Here is a 27,950-nt window from a genome sequence, read left to right on the forward strand (position 1 = left end):
AGTGCATATTCTTAAGTATTCTCACCTTGAACCACCGTGCATCGGTGTTTTCCTTTTCCCTCCAATAAACAATGTAGCCAATGCCAGCGGCTCCTTCCTCACTTGGATGCAGAGGCTGAAGGATACAGAAGAAAAATAATTATTTAAAATCGTTATTTGCATCATCCATTTATCTTATAACAATTTCTATTACTTTATGGCATGATTGCGTCATCTCGCGTATTTATCAATCCAAGAGAATTCCGGTTTTGATACTCGTCGGAAGTAATTTGAAGACCCCGGCGAAAACTTGGGTCAGCATATAAGAATGTCCGGAAATTGATTATTTTCTTTAAAATATGCTATTTACAGAAAACAATATTTAGAAATAGGTTTATTTGCATAATTAAAACAAAACCAAAACAAAACAAACACGACGCGGTTATAAGGAAAAGTGCGAACAAGTGAACGAATACACGATTTGGGGACAACTTTATCCCTATAATGCCTCCTAAGAAGGTACCAAAGTAATTCCTGATAATCAGTCCTGGCAAAAACTTACGTTCACCATGACTAATATTTGCGAAAAATTAAAAAAAAAAATCCAGGGCGTGGTTATTAAGAAAAGTGCAAAAAAACAAAAAAAAACAAGACAAAAAAAAAAAAAAAAAAAAAAAAAAAACGAAAAAAAACAACAAAAAAAAACGAACAGACGAACAAACGAACGCGAATGAATTACTACGTATAATTCCTCCTTTATTAGGGGGGTTCAAGAGGTATGGCTATATGTCTACAGTAAATATTTACAGAAATATTTAATACTAGAAGTAGAATATTTCCAAATAAAATAAAATAAATGAACTGAATAGACTAGAAAATGAATGAATGTTTACTAAACATAGTTCATAATATAAATTTTCACATATAATAAATTAAATGAATATAATAAAATGAAAAATATGAATCTGTCTAAATATAATTCAGCTACATAATAAATTTTAATCGATGTTTACCTAACATAGCCTAATGCATTAATACAGAAACCTAATATAGCGAGGCCTTCAGATTAATACCGTCACAAAATCGGAAGTCGCTTGGCTCAGTAAATATGCAAAATCGACATATCTATCTATCTATCTTTCTATCTATCTATATATATATATGTGTGTGTATGTGTGTGTGTGTGTGTGCATAGTATATATATGTGTGTGTGTGTGTGTGTGTGTGTGTGTGTGTGTGTGTGTGTGCATAGTAAGTTTTGAAAATGTATTCTAATCAAGCTTCACTACTACATATATTTTCCAAACTTACTATCTAGCTCTACTTAGGTATCGAGCACTGTCAATGTAAATACTGAAAATAGATACATAAAATATTTTGTGGATATATAAAATAATAATAATAATAATAATAATAATAATAATAATATATGCGTCTATATATATATAAGTGAAAGTGTCTGTTTGTCTGTGTGTGTCTGTCTGTGTACATTTACTTACGCAATAACTCTGTTAATTTTTAGTCTACAGACTCGAAATTTGATATACAGGTTATTGAGATTTGGGAAAATCTTTGTAATTGATTTTCGGCCAGAAATTTGGCTGTTAAGGGGTAAAATTATAACGATTTGATATTTGAGAACTCTACCAAACTCCTCCGCCAATTTTGAGTCTAAACACTTGAAATTTCAGATATAGGTTCCTTGGACATGGATCTAACTTAATAACTTTATTTGAATCCAAAACAATAAATGTTAAGGGGTCATAATAGGGATCAAAGTTAAAAAAAAATTGATCTGTGCGGTCTCTACCAAATTACTCAGAAAATTTCTGGTCTAAATATATGAAATTTTACGTAAAGGGTATTCAGAGATAGAGCTAGCTTTGTAATCGGTTTGGGTCGAAAATTTGAGCTATCAATATATAAATGTATGTATGTATGTTTGCATGTCTGCCTAAAATTTCGACAAAGGCGACAGATTTTCCCAATATCAGTATCGTTTGAAGTTCGACCCTTCAGACGACAAATACCGAAAAATTGGCTAAAAACAGTAATATCTTCACCTTCAACTGGGCACTTTTCTACAGGGAGGGGGCGCTTTTTTTCGCCAATATTTTCGAAAGTCATCCCCTCTTTTTGTCTAACCTTAATTTAAACCTACGTCACTTCCGGTTTAGCGGTAGTCGTAACAGCAAAGACGTCACGTTTTTTTTCTCGTTCTATTCCTCCTTCATGGTACGGGTTCGAGGCTGCCTCTTTCTACCACTTTTTTTGTTTTTGCTCAACACACGCTTCCAAACACCCGGGCAACGCCGGGCACCCATGCTAGCATATATATATATATATATATATATATATATATATATATATATATATAAATTGAATGAAATACTGAAATTACGTAGAATTAAAGATTTTATAATGCATAAAGTCCAAATAAATATTAGTATCAATATTTATAAGTCGATCCAAAGCAGATAAAGAATGCTCAATATGCAAGCCAGAGCAATAATAAAATTATTTGAACTCCTTTGCAAAACAATACATTTTGTTGTAATTATACATTCAGAATTTCCATTTAAATATTTAAACATATATATTGTCATCCACATACAGTACTGCTTCGCTGTATCACAGCTTATCAGAGCAGCTAGACTAGCTACTACATCAAGCCAGGTTTGAAAATCGCTCGTAATCGTTACACTATTCGACAGCTGCTAAGATTTGCCTGTGAATTAACAAAGTTCAAATTGTCCGAACGCCTACACTTCATTTTTTTACACAAAGAGCATCGCTTAAGACGTTAGTGGCAGTTTTGTTTATTACTTCTGAATATGTTCAACACAAGATATAGAGCACTTATAGTCATCTACATGGACTACTGTTTCGCTATATTACATCTATGCGGAAAGATTAGCAACTACCTTAAGCCAGGTTTGAAATTTGTTCTTAACCGTTACGCTATTCGGATATATATATATATATATATATATATATATATATATATATATATATATATATATATATATATATATAAAGCATTTAAAAATAAAATGTTTAAATTTCAACATTATTTCACGCGGTTAACGGTAGCCGAATTGATACGGTCTTTGGTAATGAAGCCAGAGATGGCTTCTGTCGCCGGGTTCGAATTTATCGACTGGTGTTAATCGTGACATCCTGCACTGAAGATTCCCGAAAGGATGAAATACTAGTGTCTGTAGGTATTTAATATTTATTATAGTAAATAATAATGTTAGCCACTTTATGAAACGCGTTTCTAATCGTTGAACACGTTCAGTTGAATTACTCGGTCAATTTAGCTCTCATACACAGCTCATCAAATAATGATTGGATCACTCTGATTGACGTAAAAAAATATTTAAAAATAAAATGCTTAAATTTCAACAGCATTTCTCACGGTTAACGGTAGCCGAATGGATAAGGTTTTTGGTAATGCAGCCAGAGATGGAGTCTGTCACCAGGTTCGAATCTATCGACTGGTGTTAATCGTGACATCCTGCATTGAAGATTCCCGAAAGAATGGAACGCTAGTGTCTGTAAGTATTTAAAAATTATTATAGTCAATAATTATATATATATATATATATATATATATATATATATATATAACATTATGTCAAATCAAAGAAAAGAAATAAACTAAATAGTTATCCAGACACAGTTAAGACGTGAAGTCTCCATAAAAGTTCTAAGGCTGTTACGCAACCCCCTCCCCAAAAAAACAACAATAATAAAATTAATAGCAATAAAATGTTTAAATGTTCAATTTCTATATTTATTACACTTTTAAACTCTTTTAAAATGTTAGAACTTGTTGTTTTGCAACGCTAATATGTTAATTAAGTAATCGATTATCATTATTTTCCCTGTCTTCGCATAGACTGCGGGGTGCAATTTGCATATATCTCTTTTAGACTGTCTTAATTTGCATATTCGGACAAGTCTGGTGGGGAACCAGTTTAGTTGCCGGTGACCCGACCATGAGCACGGTAGTACTAGGTTACATGGTACCAGTAGCATATTACCTGACATATATATATATATATATATATATATATATATATATATATATATATATATATATATATATGCTAGCTGCACCGTGCCACGCGTTGCTATGGCTCAAATTGGCGCAATGAAAAAAAGTTCCAAAATGAGAAAATGCATGTTTCTTATAGGTTTAATTTCACATTTCGTGTGGATAAACAGTTTTTGTTTTTCCATTTTCTTAGCTGATGTAGAGATTTTCTGGTTTGGTGACTCTTGAACACATGACAAAAATTTCACGGAAAATGGGCGTGTAAATTTCTAGTATATCTATTTGGAATAAACCAGAGGTTTGATTTATATATATATATATATATATATATATATATATATATATATATATATATATATATATATATATATATATATATATATGCATTACCGGAAATAAAAACTCATTATGGTCGTAAAAAGTTCGTTTATTATTAACTAGTTTGGGTGCCCGGCGTTGGCTGCTGTTTGGAGATGTGTGTTGAGCGAAAAAAAAAAAACTGGTCGTAGGCTGGTAGGCAGGCTCGAACCCGTACCGCGAAGGAGGAAAATGACGTAAACAAAAATGTGATGTGTTTGCTGTTGCGTCCATTAAAAAACTGGAAGTGACGTAGGCTTAAATTAAGGCTAGTTAATCTAAAAGAGGGGATGACTTTCGAAAATATCGGCGAAAAAAGCGACCCCTCCCTGTAGAAAAATGTCCAGTTGAGGGTGAAGAAATTAATATTTTTAGCAATTTTTTTTATATTTGTTTTTCGAAAGATCGAGCTTCAAAACGATACCGAATTCGTTAAAATCCGTCGGAAGTTTTAGGCATACATACATACATACATACATACATACATACATACATACATACATACATATATTTAAACAGACAGGTGAGATTAATATTATAGATATTTATATATGGATAAAAAATCAATATGGCAGGAAAGACTTGGTTCGTATTATTATATATAAGATTCAGTGTATACGTGTTTTTATTTCTGCATCAGTAGGAGCACTTGTGGTGTGACCGCCTCCGGGAACGATAGAGCTCCACATTGGGGGGGGGGGAGATTAAGATCTCCGAAACACTGAGCAAGGCCGGGCAACTAAGCTGGTATTAACTGTTAAGCATTATTGGGTGCCCGGGCAGCGACGGGTAACCTAGCTGAAAGGAATAATTAAGTTATGAATTTATTGTGTTTAGTAAAACAGACATATTTTTTTTATTGTTGGGAAAATTGACAAATTCGATGGCGTTTTGAAAGCATCACAGATATGATTTCGGTTCTGGGGCCAGACGAGAGGTCAAGGGGTTGACCTCTCTGTTCGTGTAAGCTGAAACCTGCGAGCATTCGCAGATTCACCAGCACACACGCATTGGATCGAGAGTTCCCTGGAATGTCGTGGTGATTGGTGATTGGGTGTAGGGAATAACCTACCCTATCCATCACCCGGCTATATAAGCGAATGCTCGGGCCAAAATCAGTGAGTTGATCTGGATCTCGACAGAATTTAACACTAATCGAAGAGACGCCGTCGCAACCCCCTTCCTCGACCGTCGCCACCGCAAAACACAGAGAGTAAGATTGAATAGTGTTTTGTAAGAAATTAACATTGAACATTGTATATAAGTTTATATTTTATTTTGTAAATTTGAGATGAATTAACTCCTAGAATAGAGAAATTTGAGTTTGACTTTCTTTTGTGTGCATGATAATCTATTCACTTCCAGCGTGATACGGCATATCAACCCGAAGATGACATCGACGCTGAAACCGACCAACCAGACCCCGCTACGCCGAGAGAACTCTTGAAGAATTCCCTGTGAAAGACGATCATGACGCGTCTGAGGGTTCATATCTATTACCAGCGACCTTGAAAGGTCACGGTTGGTGACCTGCAACAAGAGCCTGTTCACACACATCAGTGCTAAGATTTAGACAAAAAATAAAAAGTCACCTCCTTCTTAGGGATAATTTGAGCGCGTTCTCTGATTTCCTAATGGATATTAATCAACTTGAACTAACAATGCCAGAATATCCTACTCGAACTGAACATACCTTCAAGCTAAAATAGAACCGATTAATAGATATGAGACGGATTTAAAGCTTTTAAGTCGCTTATTTTAGACAAACCTAGATTTGAAGTGAATCGCATACAAGCTGTATAGACCTGGACGGAAACCAACAAAAGATTTATAACTGATTATGGAATCTCCGTTTTCGTTGATATTAAATCATATATATATATATATATATATATATATATATATATATATATATATATATATATATATATATATATATATGTATGTGTGTGTATGTATGTGTGTGTCTCTCTCTTGTTGTCTCTCGCTCGCTCCCTCTTTCTATATATATATATATATATATATACATACATATATGTGTGTGTGTATAATTCCAGGTGAAAAATATTCTAAGATTAAAATCAATAAATATAATGAAGTGTGTATAATAGTGTTCAATAAAGCAAGGTATTTTTATTTATATTCAAATAAACAATATTTTAACGTTTTTACACGATCGTGTTGCTACATAGTAATGTTTCCGTCCATTAGTTATAAATAACTACATGACCTCGCCAGAAAAAAAATGAAAATTATGTTTTTCTTTTAAGAAGCAAATCTTTAAACGGAAGACAAAGAACAACCATATAAACATTGAAGTTATACATTTATGAAAAAAAAGGAAACAATGACTAAAAATCAGAGGAACATAAAAAAGGATGAACATAGATACATATCCTCTTCTTTTTCGCCCCTTTCTTGGTTTTTCTTCATTTCTATATAATTTTGCATTCCTTGTTTTTTGTTTTTTTTCAAAAGGTAACCTGGTTACTTTTAAATTTCAATGTTCGTAAAATTAGCTTTTGTTTGTCTTCATTTGAAGATCTGATTCTTTAAAAATATAATTTTTTATACCAGACGACGTCATTTAGCTATTTACATATATTTATATATATTTGTATATATTTATATATATTTATATATATTCGTAGCAACGTAAAAATTTATTGAATATAAATAAAAGTGTGTATATATATATATATATATATATATATATATATATATATATATATATATATATGGTAACAAGCTACAATGTGGCTAGGAAAATAATATATATACGTAATTTAAAAAAAAAAATTCTACATTTATTTCTAAAATATGCCTGAGGATGATAAAAGTACTTCTGTCGAAAGCGCTCGCGATAATGGATCCAACATATACAATTTCGAGAAGAACACAAAAAGGACTATTCAGAGTTTTGAGAAGATAAAAAGGAAAATTGTAAAACAGAATAACTCCGTGCTATTCAATAATGTTTGTCTATATATATATATATATATATATATATATATATATATATATATATATATATATATATTAGTGATGGAAAGATTTCAACATTTTCCCAATTCCGATACAATTACCGTTTTCCTACTGAATTCCGATTCCAATAGAATTACCGATTCCGATTCCGATTCTTTATTAGTCTCTTAAATGTTTTACTATAGAGGTTTTATTTTTAACCGATTATCGCGAAAACACATGTTAAATATACATATATATATATATATTTTCTCCAAAATATTTTAGTTTACTATCAATGCATATTTATTATGTTATTATTACATATGAAGATTTTATTTAAACAAATTCTAATGAAAGATAATTAAAAGAACTGTTTTTAGTGTCTGAAAATACACACATATATTTCCGATTCCGGTAAAGATTTCGACACCCGGTTATATATATATATATATATATATATATATATATATATATATATATATATATATATATATATGTATATATATATATACATGCATACATATTACTTACATATATATATATATATAATTATATATATATATATATATATATATATATATATATATATATATATATATATATATACGTTTTATATTTTATTACCGTATCTTTCTGTTAAGTTACATTATTTTTTTCAGCTACCCGGCCGTCTTTTTGGCCGTCTGTGGCTTCCTCAAACTTTTACAGAAAAATCTTAACAGAAACTTAACAGAAAGATACGGTAATAATAATAAAACGCATATTTGCTCTACAACAGTATTGAGCACTTTTTCCAGTTTTTATTAATTACCATTTCTACTAAATATTTATATATATATATATATATATATATATATATATATATATATATATATATATATATATATATATATATATATATAGTGCCACCCAAAAGTATTGGATACATTACATTTTTCTTCATAACTTTAATTAGGCTTCAAGATTTTACCTAAAATTTGGTCAGTATATTCCTATCACTCTCCTAACTAGTATTTGGGGTAGTAATTACAAAATTAAAGTTTAGAAAGTTTATATTAAAGAAAAATATAAATCAACTAACGGAAAAGTATTGGATACATTGATTTAATATTTGGTTGCATAGCCTTTATTGCATTCAACAGCTTCCAATCGCTTTCTATAGTTGCACACGTTTTTTTTCCTCAAAAATATGCAGGTATTTTGCGCCTTTCTTTTTTGCAGAACTGTTCTAGTTGTTGAATATTTTGTGGATTCCTCTTGTTAACATTGATCTTCAAAATTTTCCACAAATGTTCAATTGGGTTGAATACTGGAGACTGACTGTGCCAAATAAGAATGCCAATTCCTTTATTTCTAAGCCATTCTTTGGTTAGTTTGACAGTATGCTTGGGATCATTGTCCTGCTGAAACATGAAATTGCTATAATGTCCCAACAAATCAGCAGATTTCTGGAGGTTTTTCTTCAAAATCCCCCTGTACATACGTCCTTTCATTCTACCATTGATTATTTCTAGTTCACCAGTACCTTTGAATAAAAAACACCCCCATACTATAATCGAACCACCACCAAACTTTACCGTAGGAATGGTATTCTTTTTATTATAGGCGATGCCATTTTTACGCCATACATGTGTTGCTGTTTCTTCCAATGATCTCGATTTTCGTTTCGTCTGAATTACCATGGTCCAAAATTCTTGGGCGTGTTCCCCATATGTTTTAACATAATTCAAACGTGATCTGATATGTTTAAGCTTCAATAATGGAACTTTTCTTGGGAACCTTGATACAGAACCTGCACGATTTAGAACTCTACTTAGTGTATCCTTGCTCACATTAATCCCAGCTTCTCTGAGGTCGGTTTGAATTTTACTACGACTAAGAAAAGTTTTTTTTTTACCTTTCTGCTTGCCCACCTTGCTTTTTTTTCGTTTAATTTCCTTGGCCGACCATATCTTGGAAGATTTGCAACAGCTTTATCAGGGGTTTTAAACTGTCTAATAATGTTTCCAACTGTACTAAGTGGTAGATTAAGTTCCCTTGATATTATTCACTACCCTTTTCGTTCTTTGTGCTTATCAATAATTTTTTGACGAATGTCTATTGACAACTCTTTAGTTTTAGGCATTTTTATAAATGAACTGGTTGACTTTGAAGGAGTGAGCCCAAACTGGAAGAATTTTATAAAATTATTTTAATATAAAGCTTTCTGATGGGTCAGTGGTAACTCGTTTGCGTTATTGCAACACGCTAAGCAAAAGTCATTTAAATTTATTTCAGAAAAATGAATTTTTAAAAAGTGTATCCAATACTTTTGCGTTTGTTAATTCATATTTTTCCTTAAATATAAACTTTCTAAACTTTGATTTTGTAATTACTACTCCAAATATAATTTAGAATAGTAATAGGAATATACTGACCAAATTTCAGGTGAAATCTTGAACCCGAATTAAAGTTATGAGGAAAATTTAATGTATCCTATAGGCAGCGTCTTTTCATTAAAACACACATTATTAAATTAAATACCACGAAGGCAATTTATGATTCTATTGATCTTTTTAGATTTTCCGTATAATCATTTTTTTTTAATCAAAATCGAAAATATTGATGACGGTCCCATAGTAATCACGAGCGCTTCGAATCATCTTCAGTTGTTGACGTGAAAGTTCATAGGAGCGAAAATGGAAATTAAAAAGAGTTAAAAGTAATATATATATATATATATATATATATATATATATATATATATTTATATATATGTGTGTGTGTGTTAAAAGTAATATATATATATATGTATATATATATATATTTATATATATGTGTGTGTGTGTTAAAAGTAATATATATATATATATATATATATATATATATATATATATATATATATATATAAACTAGCAGGCCGCCGCTTAAATATGATATTTTAATTAATGCAGATATCATACTTATTATTATACTAGCGGGGGAGGGTACCCGGGGTTTCCCGGGTATTTGGAGATGTGTGTGTGTTTTTGGGTAAATGAAAACAAAAACTGTTGGCCAGGTGTTTGTTTAAAAAAAAAAACTAAGTCTTGACGCGCAGTGTGAAAAAAACAAAACAAAAAAAAACGTGCGACGTTTATCGGCAGGTGCCCGTTTTTGACGAGTTAATGACGTCAACTTTGACTGCGGGACAGTGTTTTATTTACCGCGAGTCTGTTCGCTTCTTTTTCTTATGCAAAAAAGCTTAATGCACTTGCGGAAATCAAAAAATCTTGAATATTTATCTTTTGAAAGTCGAGCAAATAAAATAGACAGGTGACCCCGGTTGTTAACTCGTAGATATTATCATTTAGGCGCGATATAAAAAGTTTTAAGAAGTTGTGAGGCGACCGATCGCTTCTCGTAAAAAAAGCCTTTCTTGGACATATACGGAAGCGCGTGCGCACACACACACACACACACACACACATTTTCGCTTTTATATTTATAGATTATATTGGTCCCTATATATATATATATATATATATATATATATATATATATATGTTAATGATTTTAAAAGTTTTTAAAAAGTGACTAGTGCGGCACCACTGAGAATCAAAAGCAAAACTTTAGCCTACGATTTACTTTTTCTTTTAACGTAATTTCCACACTTTTGCACCGTTTTCCCCCGGCTAAAACCTAAATATAGTTTCGCATGGGGCGAATACCCTATATATTAAGTTTTATGTCTGTAGATCAAAACTATCAGAGGAGTTTGGTTGGCAAACATTTATAAACAAATATATTTACGCATACATAAATATATATAGAAAGAGGTTTGTGTTTACTATAACCTTTTCACGCAAATATTACGCAAGTATAAATCATGTAGAATATCTGCATGAATATAATTGCACGTAATAGTTTACTAAAGGTGATCATCCCATAAGAAAACCCAATGAAAATTTATAGGGAATTAATTAAAATGAATGTTTTAAAGAATATACAAATAAGCTAGATCTTTTGCAGATAAATGCAATTCAACGATCCATATATAACAGATTTTATTTTCTTTTTAAATAAATAGAAAGAGGAGTTTTTAATATGAATATAAATACCCACGCATATAAAAAACAAATGTATAGGAGTATTGATTTATATATATATATATATATATATATATATATATATATATATATATATATATATATATATATATATATATATATATATATATTGAATAAACTTTCTCCTCGGATAAAGTTTCTTTTTGAAAAAATATATAAACAACACAAAGTTTATTTAAATACCTTGATAATGCAATATCGTGTTATTTATCACTGGGAATAGATGCTCATTCATGTCCGTTAAAAAATAGTGATCATTTTCTTATATAAATAGGTCAAACATTCAAGTTAATCCTGTTACTCTGTACAAATTGTTCATAATTACATTAGGCTTGTTCATGATAAAAATAAAATAAAAAAAACATATATATATATATATATATATATATATACATTTATTTATTTGAATAAAATAAAATACGCATCAAGTGCGCTTGAAAGCCAAATCACAACGTAATATTAGGAAAATAAACAAATATTTTACTTGTTTGAAATTTATTACAAATATATTTCAGAGGTATACTCCATCTTCAGTGTGTTGTTTTGTTTCGTTTTTTTCCTGTAAAGTTGGAGAAAGAAAATTCTGTTTGTAAAGAGCCGCGCGTTGTATCAAGCGGTTGTATTTTGAAATGTTTGAACTGTGCGTAGGAAAATGGAGTATACTTTTAAAATATATTTGTTGTAAATTTCAAACAAGTAAAATGATTCTTTATTTTCCTAATATAGTATATATGTGTGTGTGGGTGTGTGTGTGGGTGTGTGTAATTTTGAAAGTTACAATTCTTTTCATATGTGCGAAAACTGTAGCCGACCTTTTGCCCCAAGAAAATAAACATCAGATCTTGTTTCTACTATGCATACACCATAGTTGCTATTCTACGTAATAGTTTAGACGGAAATAAACATGCGCATGCGTATAGGGATCGACATTGCCTTTATTATCTTTGTGATGGTTGCCCGGGGCGGGAATACAATGACTTTTTAGGGATAAAAATATTTAATTTGTTTACTTAAATGTAAATGAATTAAACAAAAAAAAACATTCAATTAAAAACTGATTTGTCTGAAAGCAACTATTCGAAATAATATAATCGAAAATAAAACTGAGATAATACGTGCTTGTGGATCGAGAAATTAGGTTAGGTGTCGCGAAATTCGTACAACAGAATTCGTAGCATGAAAAATAACTACATTCGATTCTTTGGCAGAGTGATGAACACACACACACACACACACACATATATATATATATATATATATATATATATTATTATATTATTATATTGAAGAAACTTTGTGTGTGTCTCTGTGTATTCTCTGTGTATACGTTTGAGTTCATTCCCTATGAACTCCTAAATGGCTGGGCCGATGTTTTTGAATTTTCACACGAAAGTACTCTATGTGCCTAGCAGTGTTCCTAGACAGGTATTTTATTGGAATTTTTGGAATCGATTTATTGCATAAAACTAAATTAAACTAAATTTACCAATATTGCTAACATTACCAACAATTACCAACATTACCAGTAACAGAGCGAAGACGCGCGTATAGCGAAAGTATATAAAGGGGCCGTGTGCGAAATGATGTCACGGGTATGAAAAAGATAAAATATTATAAAAAGTATCTTAAAATAATATAAAAAGAACGTGTATGGAATCTATAAGTATCGATAAAGACTATAAAGATAAAGATTAAGACGATGAAAATAAGGACGATAAAGATTATTAAAAAAAAACGTTGAATCGATAAGTATCGATAATCAAAAATCGAAACAATCCGATGAAAGAAGGATTTTCACTAAAGTTAACACCTTATAGAACCTTACATCACAAGTGTATTTGACAAGTTTTATTACCGCACAAGCAGAAAGGCACGGCATATAAAATCAGCAGTAGATTCTTTGCAATAAGTAATGCCCCTGACCCATTCCAGTTGTCTGATCTAGCTGAAATTTTGCATGTGCAATGATTTATATCTCTACGGGTTATGTGGTAAATTACAGCTCTGAATTAATTGTGGTTTCTGTTTTACATCTGTTTGAACTGAGCCAGATGTGAAATGGAGCCTGTTGAATGTCGAGCAGTTAACCGGCTTTTGTATTTGAAAGGACGCACACCACAGGAGACTTTTGATGAAATGAAAGAAACTTATGGTGATAATGCCCCACCGTATGACCTTGTAAAACGCTTGCATCGTGAGTTCAAACATGGCCGGAAGTCTGTGGAAACAGCTCCCAGACCTGGTCTCCCTCCTTCTGCCATTGATGAGGCATCTGTCCGTCAAGTTGAGGCTGCCATTTTGGAAGATCTGCGCATTACTATTCACCAAATAGCCCAAGATCTCAAGACTAGTACAGGGTCAGTGGAAACTATCATTCATGACCATTTGCATGCGCGTAAGGTGTCTGCCAGATGGATTCCAAGGTTACTCACACCATTCCAGAAGCGAGAACGCGTCAAGTGCTCGAGGATGAATTTGGAGACGTGCCAAGAAGATGAGTCAAAGTTTTTCAAAAGACTGATTACACAGAATAAAATCTTGGTCCATCACTATGATCCAGAGACCAAAGCCCAGTCAATGCAGTGGAACCACTTAGACTCACCACCTCCAAAGAAGGCAAGGGTGCAGTCCTTCGCTGGCAAGGTTATGCTCACAGTCCTCTGGGACCAGAACGGAGTAGTCATGAGAGATTTTCTGGCAAATGTACCACAATTACAGGAGCCTATTATGCTTCACTTTTGAGGAAATTAAGGGAAGCTATCAAAATCAAGAGTTGGGCAAGATCAGCAAAGTTACCCTCCTCCTGCAGGACAACGCTCCGGTCCACAACTCACATGTCGCCAGATCAGAAGCACAGGCGCGTGGTTATGAACTCCTTCCACGTCTTTCCTACTCCCCTGACCTTTCACCCTCTGACTTTCCTCTCTTCTCAGCCATGAAGTTTTTTTTTTAAAGGAAATCGTTTCCCAGATGATGCAGCCTTGATTTCTGAAGTCACGTCGTGGTTGGAGGATCAACCTTGGGGGTTCTGCAAAAACGGTCTCCAGAGCTGCATCAAACGATAGGAGAAATGCATAACTCTTGGTGGTTCCTATGTAGAGAAAGACTAATAACTGTGCCAAGTTTCGTAGCTCTACTACGATGGGAAGTCGGTCAGGGGCATTACTTATTGCACGTCCCTCGATTATATATATATATATATATATATATATATATATATATATATATATATATATATATATATATATATATATATATATAGTCCTGGTCTAAATCATAAAACCTCTTAAGGAAGTAAGCGTTTACGCATAATATCGAATTTTTAACCCAACAAATGGTTGAAACCATTGCCAAAAGGGAAAATATGATGGAAAAAAATGAAATCTGCTTCACTCGAAACCTTAACCCTGATCTAATAATTATTTTTTAGAAAACAAACATTTTCACCTGGTCAAAATGATAAGATCACTGATAATTTATCTAACAAAAGGCAATTATAAATTACTAAAAAGTGTCTCAGTATTTAGTATTGCCTTCCAAGGTACTGAGAACTGAATCAGAAAGTTCCTTTATCGACACATACTGGGTTCTATCCTTGAACACTTCTTTTGACATCCACCCCCAAAGATTATCAATGGGATTGAGGTCCGGAGAACATTATGGATGACCTAACAATTCTATATTATTTGAAGAAAAGTATTCTCGTGCTTGTCGAGAAGTGTGTATCGCAGCGTTGTCTTGCTGGAAAATCTACTTTCTTCCACACAGACGTTGACCTTCAGTCCTGATAGAAGTATTTTCAAGCATTGAAATGTATTCAATGATGGTAAAATCCGTCGCCTCTATTGAAAGTTTAAAGCAGCCATACAAACATACATACATACATACATACATACATACATACATACATGTATATATTGGTAACTAAAAATTTTCGACCCAAACTGATGAAAAAGTTTGCCCTATCTCTGAATACCCTTTATGTAAAATTTCAAATATTCAGACCAGAAATTGTCTGAGTAATTTGGAAGAGACCGTAGAGGTCAATTTATTTTAAATTTGACCCCTATTATGACCCCTTAATATTTATTGTTTTGGGCTCAAATCAAGTTATTAAGTTAGATCCATGTCCAAGGAACGTATATCTAAAATATCAAGTGCGTAAACCCAAAATGGTGGGAGGAGTTTGGTAGAGTTCTCAAAGGGCAACTCGTTGAACTTTGACCCCTTAATCGCTAAATTTCTGGCGAAAAACCGATCACATCGATTTTCCCAAATCTCAGTAATCTTTATATCAAATTTCGAGTTTGTAGACTAAAAATTGACAGAGTTATTACGTAGGAAATGTACACAGACACACAGATACACAGACACGTTCACTTATATATATATATATATATATATATATGTATATATATATATATATATATATATATATATATATATATATATAATTATTTACTAGAATAATTACTAAATACCTACAGACACTTGTTTTTCATCTTTTCGGGAATTATCAGTGAAGGGTGTCACAATTAAGACCGGTCGATAGATTCGAAACCGGCAACTCCATTAGCAAGGACCAAATCCATTCTGCCACCGTTAACAGCCGGAAATATTGTTGAAATTTAAACATTTATTTTTAGATTTTTTTAACGTCTGTTGTCTCTCTCTCTCTCTCTCTCTCTCTATATATATATATATATATATATATATAGTTATACATATATATATATATATATATATATATATATATATATATATATATATATAATTATTGTACTTCAAGGCCACCGCAATGAACACGTGAAGTAATGGGATTTATTTACCAATACATACGAATACAGAAAAAGTCAGAAAGTATTCAACGAATAGAAGTCGGAGTATTGCATATGCGCTTAAGTTGACAACATTTTTCCTAATACCATAAAGAGAGATAAACTTTATTTTCTGAAAAGAACGTTATAACTATAGTAGTTTTTAATTAATATTCAAACTACTTTTATATCTACAGACACTAGTGTTTCAAGCTTACGCAATTGTCAGTGTAGGAAGTAATTGCATTTGATTTCTGCTGATGTATTAAGATATCGACTTCGGATGAAAAATGTTCCGTTAACTGAGTGTGAAACGCTGGCATATGTTAAGTAAACAGAATTGACTTTGAGAAATGATAATGGTATACAGACCTGCCAACGAATCGACAATACGCCGACAGTGCCGCCACCACCACCTACATCAGTCGGTGCTTTTGTCGGTTTAGAAGAACGCATTCGGTAACCACCTATATAATGAGAAATTTAATCATTTATTCAGCAAGGCAAATAAAAATAAACAATATATTCTTGAAATGTACTTTTGAGTAGTGTATATATATATATATATATATATATATATATATATATATATATATATATATATATATATAAAGATTATATATATATATATATATACCAGGTTAAAGGTATTCAAGTGTTATAACTAATGAATTAGCGCGTTAATTAAGAGTGCTCAATAAAAGAAGAGAAAAATATATTTTTATTAATACAAACAGATTTATATGGTTGTGACACTGGGTATGCTAATGTTTCCGACAACTGGTCAGTTAAAACCAGAAGTCCTCGTCAGGCGACTTGATAAATGATTGCTTTCCGCAGAAAAACCTAGCCCTCCAAAATATTTATATGAATAATGATTATATATGTATTTTTTTATTATTACATTTTAACCCCAAACAAGACACATTGCCACTTTGGTGTAGGAGGCTACTATCAGGGCCAACAACTACTGGGGTACTATGTAGGGATTTGGGGAGCAAGATGTCGGTTCACGTTGCACTTGAATTTCTGCACGTCAGTACAGTTGGGGAAGCAGGGACCTGGAATGGAATTCCAAAGTCTAGCGGTTCTGGGGAAAAACTACTGGAGTACATCTAGGGATCTCTACAGTGTGGGGGTGGATTTTGCAGCCTGTCGGGTCTGTCGAGGGTGTTCACGTCGTGGGGGCACAAGTGCTTGTAGTTCGTTAGAGCATTCACCATTAAAATACTTGTAGAACAGGCAGAAGGATGCAACGTTTCGTCGATGGGACAGAGGCTGAAGCTTAGATGCCTATCAGATTTGCGACTCTCTTTTGAACCTTGTCAAGGAGCGATAGACTAGTAGCCTATGCACCAGCCCAAATATGACAGCAATACTCCATACATGGGCGACTGGTTGCCTTATAGAGGTATAGGAAACTTTCGGGTGTTTGTAGTTTTCTAGCACGGTAGAAAGAGCCCACCTTCCTCGCAGCGGCCCTGGCAATGCCCTCGATGTAATTGTTCCAACTCATGTTTCCTGTGAACGTTAGGCAAAGGAGCTTGAAAGACATACTCTCAGATAAAGAGTCGTTGGCCATTGCTATAGGTGGTATAGAAGGTTTTTTGTAATTATTGAATGAAACTAGTTTAGTCTTGGCGGCATTGAACGTGACCATCCATTTTTGTCCCCATTCCACTACAGATTGGAGGTCATCCTCTAGTGTTTCTGCCATTTCTTTAGATATGTGTTCATTTGTTTTCCTCTCGTGACTGTTATAGAGTGTGGTGTCATCAGCATATTTACCCTTCTCAGAGGCAATTTTGTCGGGGAGGTCATTTATGAATATCAGGAACAGTAGAGGTCCAAGGATAGACCCCTTATATATATATATATATATATATATATATATATATATATATATATATATATATATATATATATATATATATCATGAAGTGGCTCTTCCCTCCTTCATCTTATGTTGCGAGACGTGGACACGGTATTACAGGCATATCAAAGAACTGGAGTTTTTCCACATGCGAGCTCTCTGCTCCATCTTGAGAATCCAATCACCAATCTGGAGGTCATAGACCATGTAAAGTCCACCACCATAGAGTCCACCATCATCAAGGCCGAACCGATGGGTTGGAAACGTGACTCATTGGTGGAGTATCGGATAAAGAGACGCCTTTTGTACGAGGAACTCCAGGCTGGCAAAAGAAATCTAGGCCGACCAAGACTGCGGTATAATTTTTCGACATGTTCGCGTTTTCGACATATTTGCATATTTCTATACGCTAAATTTCAAGCCTGTAGATTAAAAAAAATGAGTATATTGGATGAGGGTTGTGTTCGTGCACACACGCATTCTCACTGTTATAGATATATAGATTAATTTATTACATTCGTAGTTATTGACGTTTCTTTAAAAGTCGGAGCTGTCGGAAAATATTCGCTTTCTTTCATAGAAATAATGGAAATCTTTTTTTATGGCAATTGTAATGTTGTTTTTATTTCGTCATGTGATATTTCAGTGAAACACTCTTTGCACTTTGCAAATAAAATACTGTTGAAACAGATTCTATAATTTTCAAGTCGTTTATTAAGAAGACAATATGAAACACGATAATTCTTTCGTTGTGTGATCGCAGCAAACATGGCGGAAACTAGACGAGAAGCCCAAATGAAAATATATCCAAGATGATTGGTCGACAATTCGGAACATTATCAGGAAATATGAAACTGACTATATTCAGAATAAATTGAGAACTCGCATAAAACTGTTCATTTCTGAAAGAAATGAAAGAAATCGTATTAATGATGTCTCACACACAGTTTGTAATATAATTTTTATTGACTGATAAACATTAAATAATTTGTTGATATTTCTTTACTTTTCATCGTAATGTTTTGGTAAAACAATTATTATAAAAAACGCTTACTATTTATAATAATACATACGCAATGTGTATGAATTAAAATATCATGTTTAAGCATATTGTACAACCGTGCAACGCCGGCGTGCCAGATAGTATGTATATATATATATATATATATATATATATATATATATATATATATATATATATATATATATATGTATATATATGCATATATATGTATATATATATGTATATATATGTATATATATACATATATATATATATATATATATATATATAGTAAAACGATTCATAATTTCGAATTATAAATCAGTTTCAAAATGAAAGACGAATCAAATAAAAATAGATTGTACGATCGTTTCAGAAACCATGTTCATTTCATTTAAATTGACAATAAATATTGACAATGATTTAACAGATGTGTTGTCTCTTACAAACAAAGTCTCCTCATCAACAAAAATAGAGGGGGGGCGCAGTTAAAGACACCAAAATAAAACTAGCATTTTAGTCGTGTGTAAGGCAGATATTCCTTTTGTATCTTCATTAAAAAATCTGTTTCAATTTGAGTCAGTCTATCTTTTGCTATGATCTCATTTTCTGTCTTCAAATTAGAATAATTACTTATCGTATATATTACTTTAAAACGATGTTCTAATGTACGTTTAATCAGTTTTTTTATTAGAACAGCATATATCTCTTCATATCACAACACTGAAAAAATGATTTTTTGACACAATGAAAAGTAGTTTGTCTGCAACATATATAACAGGGTTAATTTATTCTTCCCTAAAAATGACTCAACATATAGCCATTAAATCTAACTCCCTGGCCACAAAAGTGAGTACACTCTTAAGAAACTAAACCACAAAAAGGTGAGTAAAATGCTTAAAGAACTATACCCCTAAATGTCTAAATTGAGTACTCCTTTTTCCTCTCGAAAATGTGACGTGACTCATTAGTGTACCTATGCCATGTGTTCAAAGGGAGCAGGTGTATTCAAATTTGTAGTGCAGCTCTCACACTCTCTCTTACCAGTCATTGGAAGTTCCAATATGGCAGCACATGGTAAATAACTCTCTGAGGATCTTAAAAAACGTATTGTTGCGCTACATAAAGATGAGCAAGGTTACAAGAAAATTGATAACACCTTCAAACTGAGCTTCAGCACAGTGGCTAAGATCATCCAGCATTTTAAAGGAGCAGAGTCCACTCAGAACACTCTTCGGATAGATCGTCATTTTCATAATAGCGTAATAAAAACATATCAAAGGTATTTGCAGCTTCTCTTCTAATTTTCGGATTTTAATTATGTCAAATCACACTTTATTTCCTTTCGAGAAAGAAAATTAAAGCTGCAAGTTGAACTTTACAATAAAAATGTACAGTTTTAATTTTCTTTCTCTTATAATAAGTTCTACATTCTATTGCGTATTGAGCTTTTTTATTCGGTTGGGATTAAACTATCTATCTATATATATATATATATATATATATATATATATATATATATATATATATATATATATATATATACTTTAAAATTACATTTCAGGAACCACAAAAACCAGTGATGCTTTTTATTTTTGATTTTTCTTAATTTATTTTAAATGTAAGGGGAATAGTGTTTCAATGTACATATAACCGATGCTGCCATCACACAAATCATCAGAAACAGATAAATATTGGCGACAATCACACATAAATGGATAGAATAAAAAAGAATATTGGTTGCTTTAAGAAGGGAAAAGATATAATCTGAAAATGTGATAAGAATTAATAAGAAATATTTGAGGAACCATACCCCCAGAAGATCGGAGCGTCATTTTTTTTTTGGGGGGGGGGGGTAAAACAATCACTATTAAAAACGCTTATTATAAAAAAAATTACGATTTTCAAAAAGTAAATAAATATTCTTTCTTTCAATTTAGGCAGCTTTTCTTTTCATGTTCCACTTGTATTTTTTTAATATTCCCCCCTGAGAAAATGAATTTATTTATTTTTTACAAAGCTTTTTAGTGAGAAAAATTAAAACAAAAAGCAGGAGCAAATTATCATCCCTTGAATTGTCAGACGGAAATTTGTCGTGCCAAAACATGACACAGATAGCAAGAGCAGTTTTCATGCATTGTTGTACATTTGTTGTGCCTTAATTTGTCGCGCATAAAAAGCAACAGAAATAAACGCTCTTAATTATTGAGATCGATTGATATTTACGATGATCTTATGAGAAAAATGTAACTTACTTGAGGGCTGACTGGCCGGTCCGAAGCCTAAGGCATTATAGGCAATTAACCGGAAGTTGTAGATATTGTCGGGTAAAAGGCCAACGACTGTCGTAGATTTGAAGATTTCGTTACCGATATTGGAACTTGAGTCAGGAATATCTGAAAAAAAAATCACTGACTATATATGTTAAGAAAGACCAGTATTTTTTTCGAAGATGGTGTCTTAGCATGTAACGTTGGACACCATTTTTAACGGAACCGTTGGATTCATCGGACCCCACACATTGTAGATCCATTCGCAAGGAAACGTAAACAGGAAAAAAAAAAACTCGGCTTACTTTCTTTTTTAAGAAAATCCTTTATGCCTGGTATTTTCAACAACGCATATCTTATAAATATTTAAACTGGTCATTTCCCCTTCTTCAACTAAATGTGACTTTTCGAGTCTCCTGTGTTGTCACTCACACATCTCGAACACATGCTTCTTTCATCACGCCTCAAACGCTACTCCTCTGAACACCGAATGCTCTTCGCCTCAATACTCGTCACGTGTGTCCTTTTATTGTCTCTGCTCTGACGTCACATCGCGCAGCCGGCTTGGTCATTTCCATATCTTATATGATGCTTCTGCTCAGCGCTCTGTTACAGACAGATTTCGGCAGCGTACATAAACTGCCAGAATATGACTAATCACTTAACCAATGAGGAAGACGATGGTTAATAAATTGGAAGAAGTGGCCAATGAAATTGCAACTGTTTGAAATTCACAGTAAAAGTGTTTCATGAGTTCGAACCACGCCGTTACTGATTTGCAAAGAGTACTTCGGAAAATAAACGAAAATCCATCCTCACAAAATCATCAGGAAAATTCAGCCAATATTTTTTTTCTTTTTTACTTGTACGCTTGACTTTGATCATCCGCATATGTTGTTGATAATAGCGTTTTTTAAAAAGTCGAGTTGGTGTGTAAGTGCTCTGTCACGCTCACACGTGAAAAACTTACTATTTAATAAGCATTTTAAAATTGAAATTAAAAAGATAACTGTTAAAATACCAGCCATTTTTTTAAATAAACATATTTATATAAGAATAAAACTGTTAAAATACCAGAACATTTTTTAAATAAACATATTTATATAAGAATAAAATTCTTGACTTGTAAAATAAAATTTAAACAATATATATAATAAGGATACGAAAATTAGGCGATACATTAATATTTAAATGGGCTTTTCCGTAACCACAACCAAGGTAAATGTTTTTTGCATGCTTTTCCCGTTAGAGACCCCCCTTTTTTCTTTCTATTCAAAAAATGCTACATTGCCAAACGTGTGCTTATTCATAAAGTCTGAAGAAATGCTGGTTTTTGAAAATTTTCAAACGATATAATGCTTGAAATTGTCGAACGAGACATTGAAAGAATTGTAACATAAAATGAAATGCATTTTTTGTTGCCATCAACACCTTGTTTTGAAGTCTTGATTTTGCACACACAGTATATTAATGCTCAATTATGACATGTGGTAATTTTGTAGCTTAATCCTTAAGTCAACCATTTTTGGCTAAAAACATATTAGTATATGAACATTTACTGAATTACACGAACTCAGTATATTACATATAAGTCTATGTATATATATATATATATATGTATATATATATATATATATAGAGAGAGAGAGAGTTTTTAGATTACACACACACACACATATATAATTAGTATGTATATAAACATATTATATATATATATATATATATATATATATATATATATATATATATGGTAACAAGCTACCATGTGGCTAGGAAAATGTATATATACGTAATTTAAAAATCAATTTCTATATATATATAAAGCTAGTATATTTATGTGTAATTTAACAACCTGGGGCAGTGATTACATTGAAATGCATAAAGTTCTCATTTAGATAGCCTAATAATTCAATACTAGGGATATTAATCTATTTCTGGTAAATTAAAAGAAAAAAATATATTTATACACAATATATATTATTTTTCCGTGTGCTTAAATCATAAACTAAATAGTTTATGTCTGATCCAGTGTAGTTCTTTTGCAAAAAAAAAAAAACAAACAAAATAAACAAGTGAAGCGTGTATCGTCCATTGTGTGTGCTCAGTGAACGAAGCATAAAAAATGACTAAGTTCAGCATTCTCGCCCTCCATTTTGCCCCAAATGTCCCAAGGGGAGACAAATCCTGGTGAAAATGTACAGTTTTAGGCCTTAACATATGTAAGTCTGAGTTCAACACCATGCACAAAAAAAGAAATGACTAAGTCCATCATTTGCACCACCCCATTTAGCTCCAAATGTCCCCAAGGGCTTAAAATATTTAAATTTGAGTTCAGCACCATGCAAAACTGCTAAATAGATATACACAGAAAATTTTGGAGAAATATGGTAATATCGTCCCAGCAATGGAGTGTTTTTGCTATTAGCCCTAAAAGAGCCCCTAGGACACACCCAAGAGTTATCGTGAAGTATAGACAAACAAAATTATATAGAAATCAGTTAGTTACAACTTTTCAGAAAGTTTTATAAAAATCCAAGGCATTATTTTTTTAATAAGCACAAAAGTGTTAATTTTAGCTATTTTAACCCGAAAAGTACCCCGAAGTGTCCCCGAAAATCCGTTGTGTTACTTTTTCTTTTTACTCATATCATGTTTAATGTTTGTGCGAAATTTCAACAAATTCCAAGGCGTAGTTATTGAGAAAAGTGCGGACAGACGAACGGAGGAACGGACGAACGGACAAAAGTGCATTTACAGGTCTACCCTCTTTTTGTCAGGGGACAAACACAAACTTAAGTTTTCCGTTTGATACGAATATGAAATAATAAAAAAAGTTATAGTCAAGATTGTCTTCTTTTTGACTTCTCATTTTTGTTGTTCATTTGGCTTGATAATTAGCCATGGTCAAATGGACAAGAAAGATTTTTTATAGGGGAAGGGAAAGACATCTATGAGGGGAATTTAATCAGAATGGACAATATCACCGCTAGTTACCGTCCTCCTATATCTGGAGCATAAACCGGAAGTGGAAATGAGCGAACAATTTTAACTATAACAAAAAAAAAAAGAAGAAAAGAAAAAAAAAGGGTCAATAAGCCAAATACTAATAGAAGACCGGCGGTATCGCTAGAGAAACACACCAAATTCTTGTTTGGAAATGTATATATAATAAATGGAAACGCCATCTTGGCATATTGATTAGTTATTCATAACATATTGCTTACCTCTGGTTACAGTTTTCCATTCTGGATCTAAATTGCTGAAGGCTTGAATATCGTATTTTGTTACGGGAGATCCGTTATCCGGTGGAGCCAGCCATTTTAGTTGGAGGCTGTGGGTTGTGATTGTTGTATCCTCGGCATATACTCCGGCTGCTTCCCCGGGTGTTGCTTATGAACGAAAAAGAAACAAAAAAACGTAGATTACATATAGAACGAATGTGCACAGGCACACTCTCATAAGGTATCTATATAACATATTAGGCCCCGCTGTTCTATAGATAAGACATCAAATTATTTGTTATTGAATTTGTTTTGGAATTATTTTGGAGATGAGTAAACTATATAATTTTTATTTAATCATTTGGACTATTATTCATATTTTCCAGTTGTTATTTTCACGACATTTCGGCCAATTATTCCTCTGGCCTTCATCAGGTTAACCGCGACGGGATAGGAATGTCGAATCCTTTAACTACATCCAAAGCAATTGCTGCCTTCCTTTCGCATCGCGGTTAATCTAACGAAGGCCAGTAGAATGATTGGCCGAAACGTCGTGAAAACAAGAGCTAGGAGATAAGTCCAAAAAATTAAATAAAAGTTAAATTATTTCTTGCTTTAAATTATATAAGACTAGCAGGGGAGTCCGACATTACCCGGGATTAAATGAAGATCAACGAAAGTTTCACACTTCAAATACTTTATAGTCATCGAAATCGGCGAAAAGGCCCATTTGTCAATCAAATCGATTGATTACCTGTTCTAGCTAAGAACCCACTGCAGGAAGGAAACTTACACACCTTCATCTCTCACAATGACTTAGCCCACAATACATTGTAGTCGGCATTGTACTGTAGAGAACATACTGTTGGTTTTATGAAAATATTTTTATATTATGCTTGAATTAAAGTTTAAAATTCAAAAGTCAAGTATCATGGTTCGATTGTGCTCTAAACAAATACATTCATTTGGAACGCGCCCCTGTCTTACAAATCCTACTGTTGGTTTTATACACCGAACTATTCTGCTTGTACGGTGATAAAACTTCTCAAATGCATTTGTTATATAAGGTTGTATAAGAGTGTTGCCTTTGGTCAAAATCGGACTGTTTCTTCTTTAACTGCATTTTTCACTTATCGATTTGGATACTTATCGGAGGCATTCCGATATGTATCCTACCTAAGAAGACTCACAGACACAAAAAGAACATTTGTATGAAAGTCTATAAAAATCAACCCAACCGTTTCGAAGTCCGTAGGGAACACACCACAAAGTGCCTATTATATATAAATAGAAACATTATATAATAGTACTGCTTACTGTATAATTATTCTGAAATAATGGTAAAATCTATATATACTCATTCACTTCTCCCCGAGAATTGTTGGAACCCTTTTAAAAATTCTTGTGAAATTTGCTAAGATGTTATTTGTTTGATGATGTTAAAACTTATACTTGTGCCACATCTTCCTTAAACGTAGGTCATTTCCGGTTTTGCGGTGGTCGTAACAGGAAAGATGTCAGATTTTTTCCCCGTCCTTTTCCTCCTTCGCGGTACGGGGGGTTCGAGCCTGCCTTCCTACTACCAATTTTTTTTTTTTTTTTGCTCAACACACACATCCAAACACCCGGGCAACGCCGGGCTCAAATGCTAGCATATATATATATATATATATATATGTGTGTGTGTGTGTGTGTGTGTGTGTGTGTGTACGTAAGATTATAAAATACATATACGTTTAATGTACGTATTCAATAATTTTTTTCATTCAAATTGCCACAATTGGGTGTGGTCATCCAACCAGCTATTACCAAAGCCGATGTCTCACAAGTAGGATTTTTACTCTCGCTAAGACGATATCCTCCAACAATCTAACCTAGCGAGCAAATTAATATTAGAATTTTCACAATGATGATATAATTATTTCCACAGCCAACGTTGAAACTCACATGAGCCATGGGGCCAACAAAAATAGAAGTTAAACACTCGAATTTCGTCCTAGTAAGTATAAGAATCGGCTTCTGTTCTCAGTAGTTTGAGGACCACACCTCCTGCTTAAGACGCAGTAAGCATATTCCATAGTCGGATTTCGCCGCGGTTTGTTTGATTTGTGTTCACATTCTTGTGTTTGGCGCGGTTGTTCAGGTGGCAAAGTACTCACCTCGTATGCAAGAGATTCGGGTTTAGAATCCCGAGTTCGGATGTGTTCAATTGATGAGCCTAAATGAGGGCAAAACTTGAATCTTGAATTTCCGATTTGTGAACTTTCATGGCTCGTGTGAGATGCGAAATTGTTTTACTGTAGAAGTAATTATATTATCTCTCACATGCTGAGTATTCATATATATATATACATATATATATATATATATATATATATATATATATATATATATGAATTTTCAGAGTATAAATATATATATATATGAATTTTCAGAGTATAAATATATATATATATGAATTCTCAGAGTATGAATATATATATATATATATATATATATATATATATATATATATATAAGAATATGGCCGAACAACAACTTTTGGGCGCCATTTTATATAACATGCCTGCTGAAATTTAAAAGACGGCTAAACAAATTGAAAAGATATCCAGAAAGATCGGAAAAAAGAATATATCTGTCGTGTTCAATCAGACATGCTTGAATAATTACTTGCGGCTAAAATATACATACACATATATATATGTGTGTGTGTGTGTGTGTGTGTGTGTGTGTGTGTGTATGTGTGTGTGTGTGTGTGTGAGAGAGAGAGAGAGAGAGTATAAACAAATAATAACTAGATCCAATAGTTAGAAATTAGGATAGCTCCACAATAAATTTCTTAGAAAGACTCACAAGATACAAGTCAATTCATTTTGTGATATATTTGCAATCGGCTTTTAAAACTTTACTATAAGCAACACTAGTTTCTTCTTATTTATTATGTTCAAATTTAACTGAGTATCTTGATTTCAATATAATCCATTCAAATTTCGGATTGCAGATCCTACCTTTTTGAACCTTACTGAGTACAATTTCATTAATTATTTAGTTAACTAATTGATTTATTAAAGATGTATTATTTGAATTTTACTTTAATTCTTTTATTCTATTAATTACTACTGAAAATTCATTTTAGTTCACAAAAAAGTGTTTTATATACTGTTTATATGCGTTCAAATGTATATTTAATGATACATGTTTACTAAAGTTTATCCTCTGTGATAATTTTGTGTTTGAATTTTTGATTTAATAAATATTGTCATCTATAATATTATTTTTAATCAGCATTTCTCTGGTTTGCACACACAAACA

At 32.4% G+C, this 27,950-nt stretch overlaps 1 protein-coding gene across 2 annotated transcripts in view; it reads right to left on the bottom strand.

The window, feature by feature from the left end:
* The window catches only part of LOC145258140 (contactin-3-like), a 527,582-nt gene that overhangs the window by 75,979 nt on the left and 423,653 nt on the right, over positions 1 to 27,950 (bottom strand). For both annotated transcript variants that reach the window (XM_080115925.1, XM_080115924.1), the window contains exons 16-19: positions 24,642 to 24,806; positions 21,403 to 21,543; positions 16,644 to 16,738; positions 26 to 115 (exon numbers count right to left, since the gene is read on the bottom strand). In XM_080115925.1, the coding sequence (XP_079972051.1) occupies positions 26 to 115; positions 16,644 to 16,738; positions 21,403 to 21,543; positions 24,642 to 24,806 (491 nt within the window). The remainder of the gene's footprint in view (positions 1 to 25; positions 116 to 16,643; positions 16,739 to 21,402; positions 21,544 to 24,641; positions 24,807 to 27,950) is intronic.

The sequence above is a fragment of the Euprymna scolopes genome, chromosome 33, assembly GCF_053919585.1.
Source record: "Euprymna scolopes isolate OS-2025 chromosome 33, ASM5391958v1, whole genome shotgun sequence".
Taxonomy (NCBI): domain Eukaryota; kingdom Metazoa; phylum Mollusca; class Cephalopoda; order Sepiida; family Sepiolidae; genus Euprymna; species Euprymna scolopes.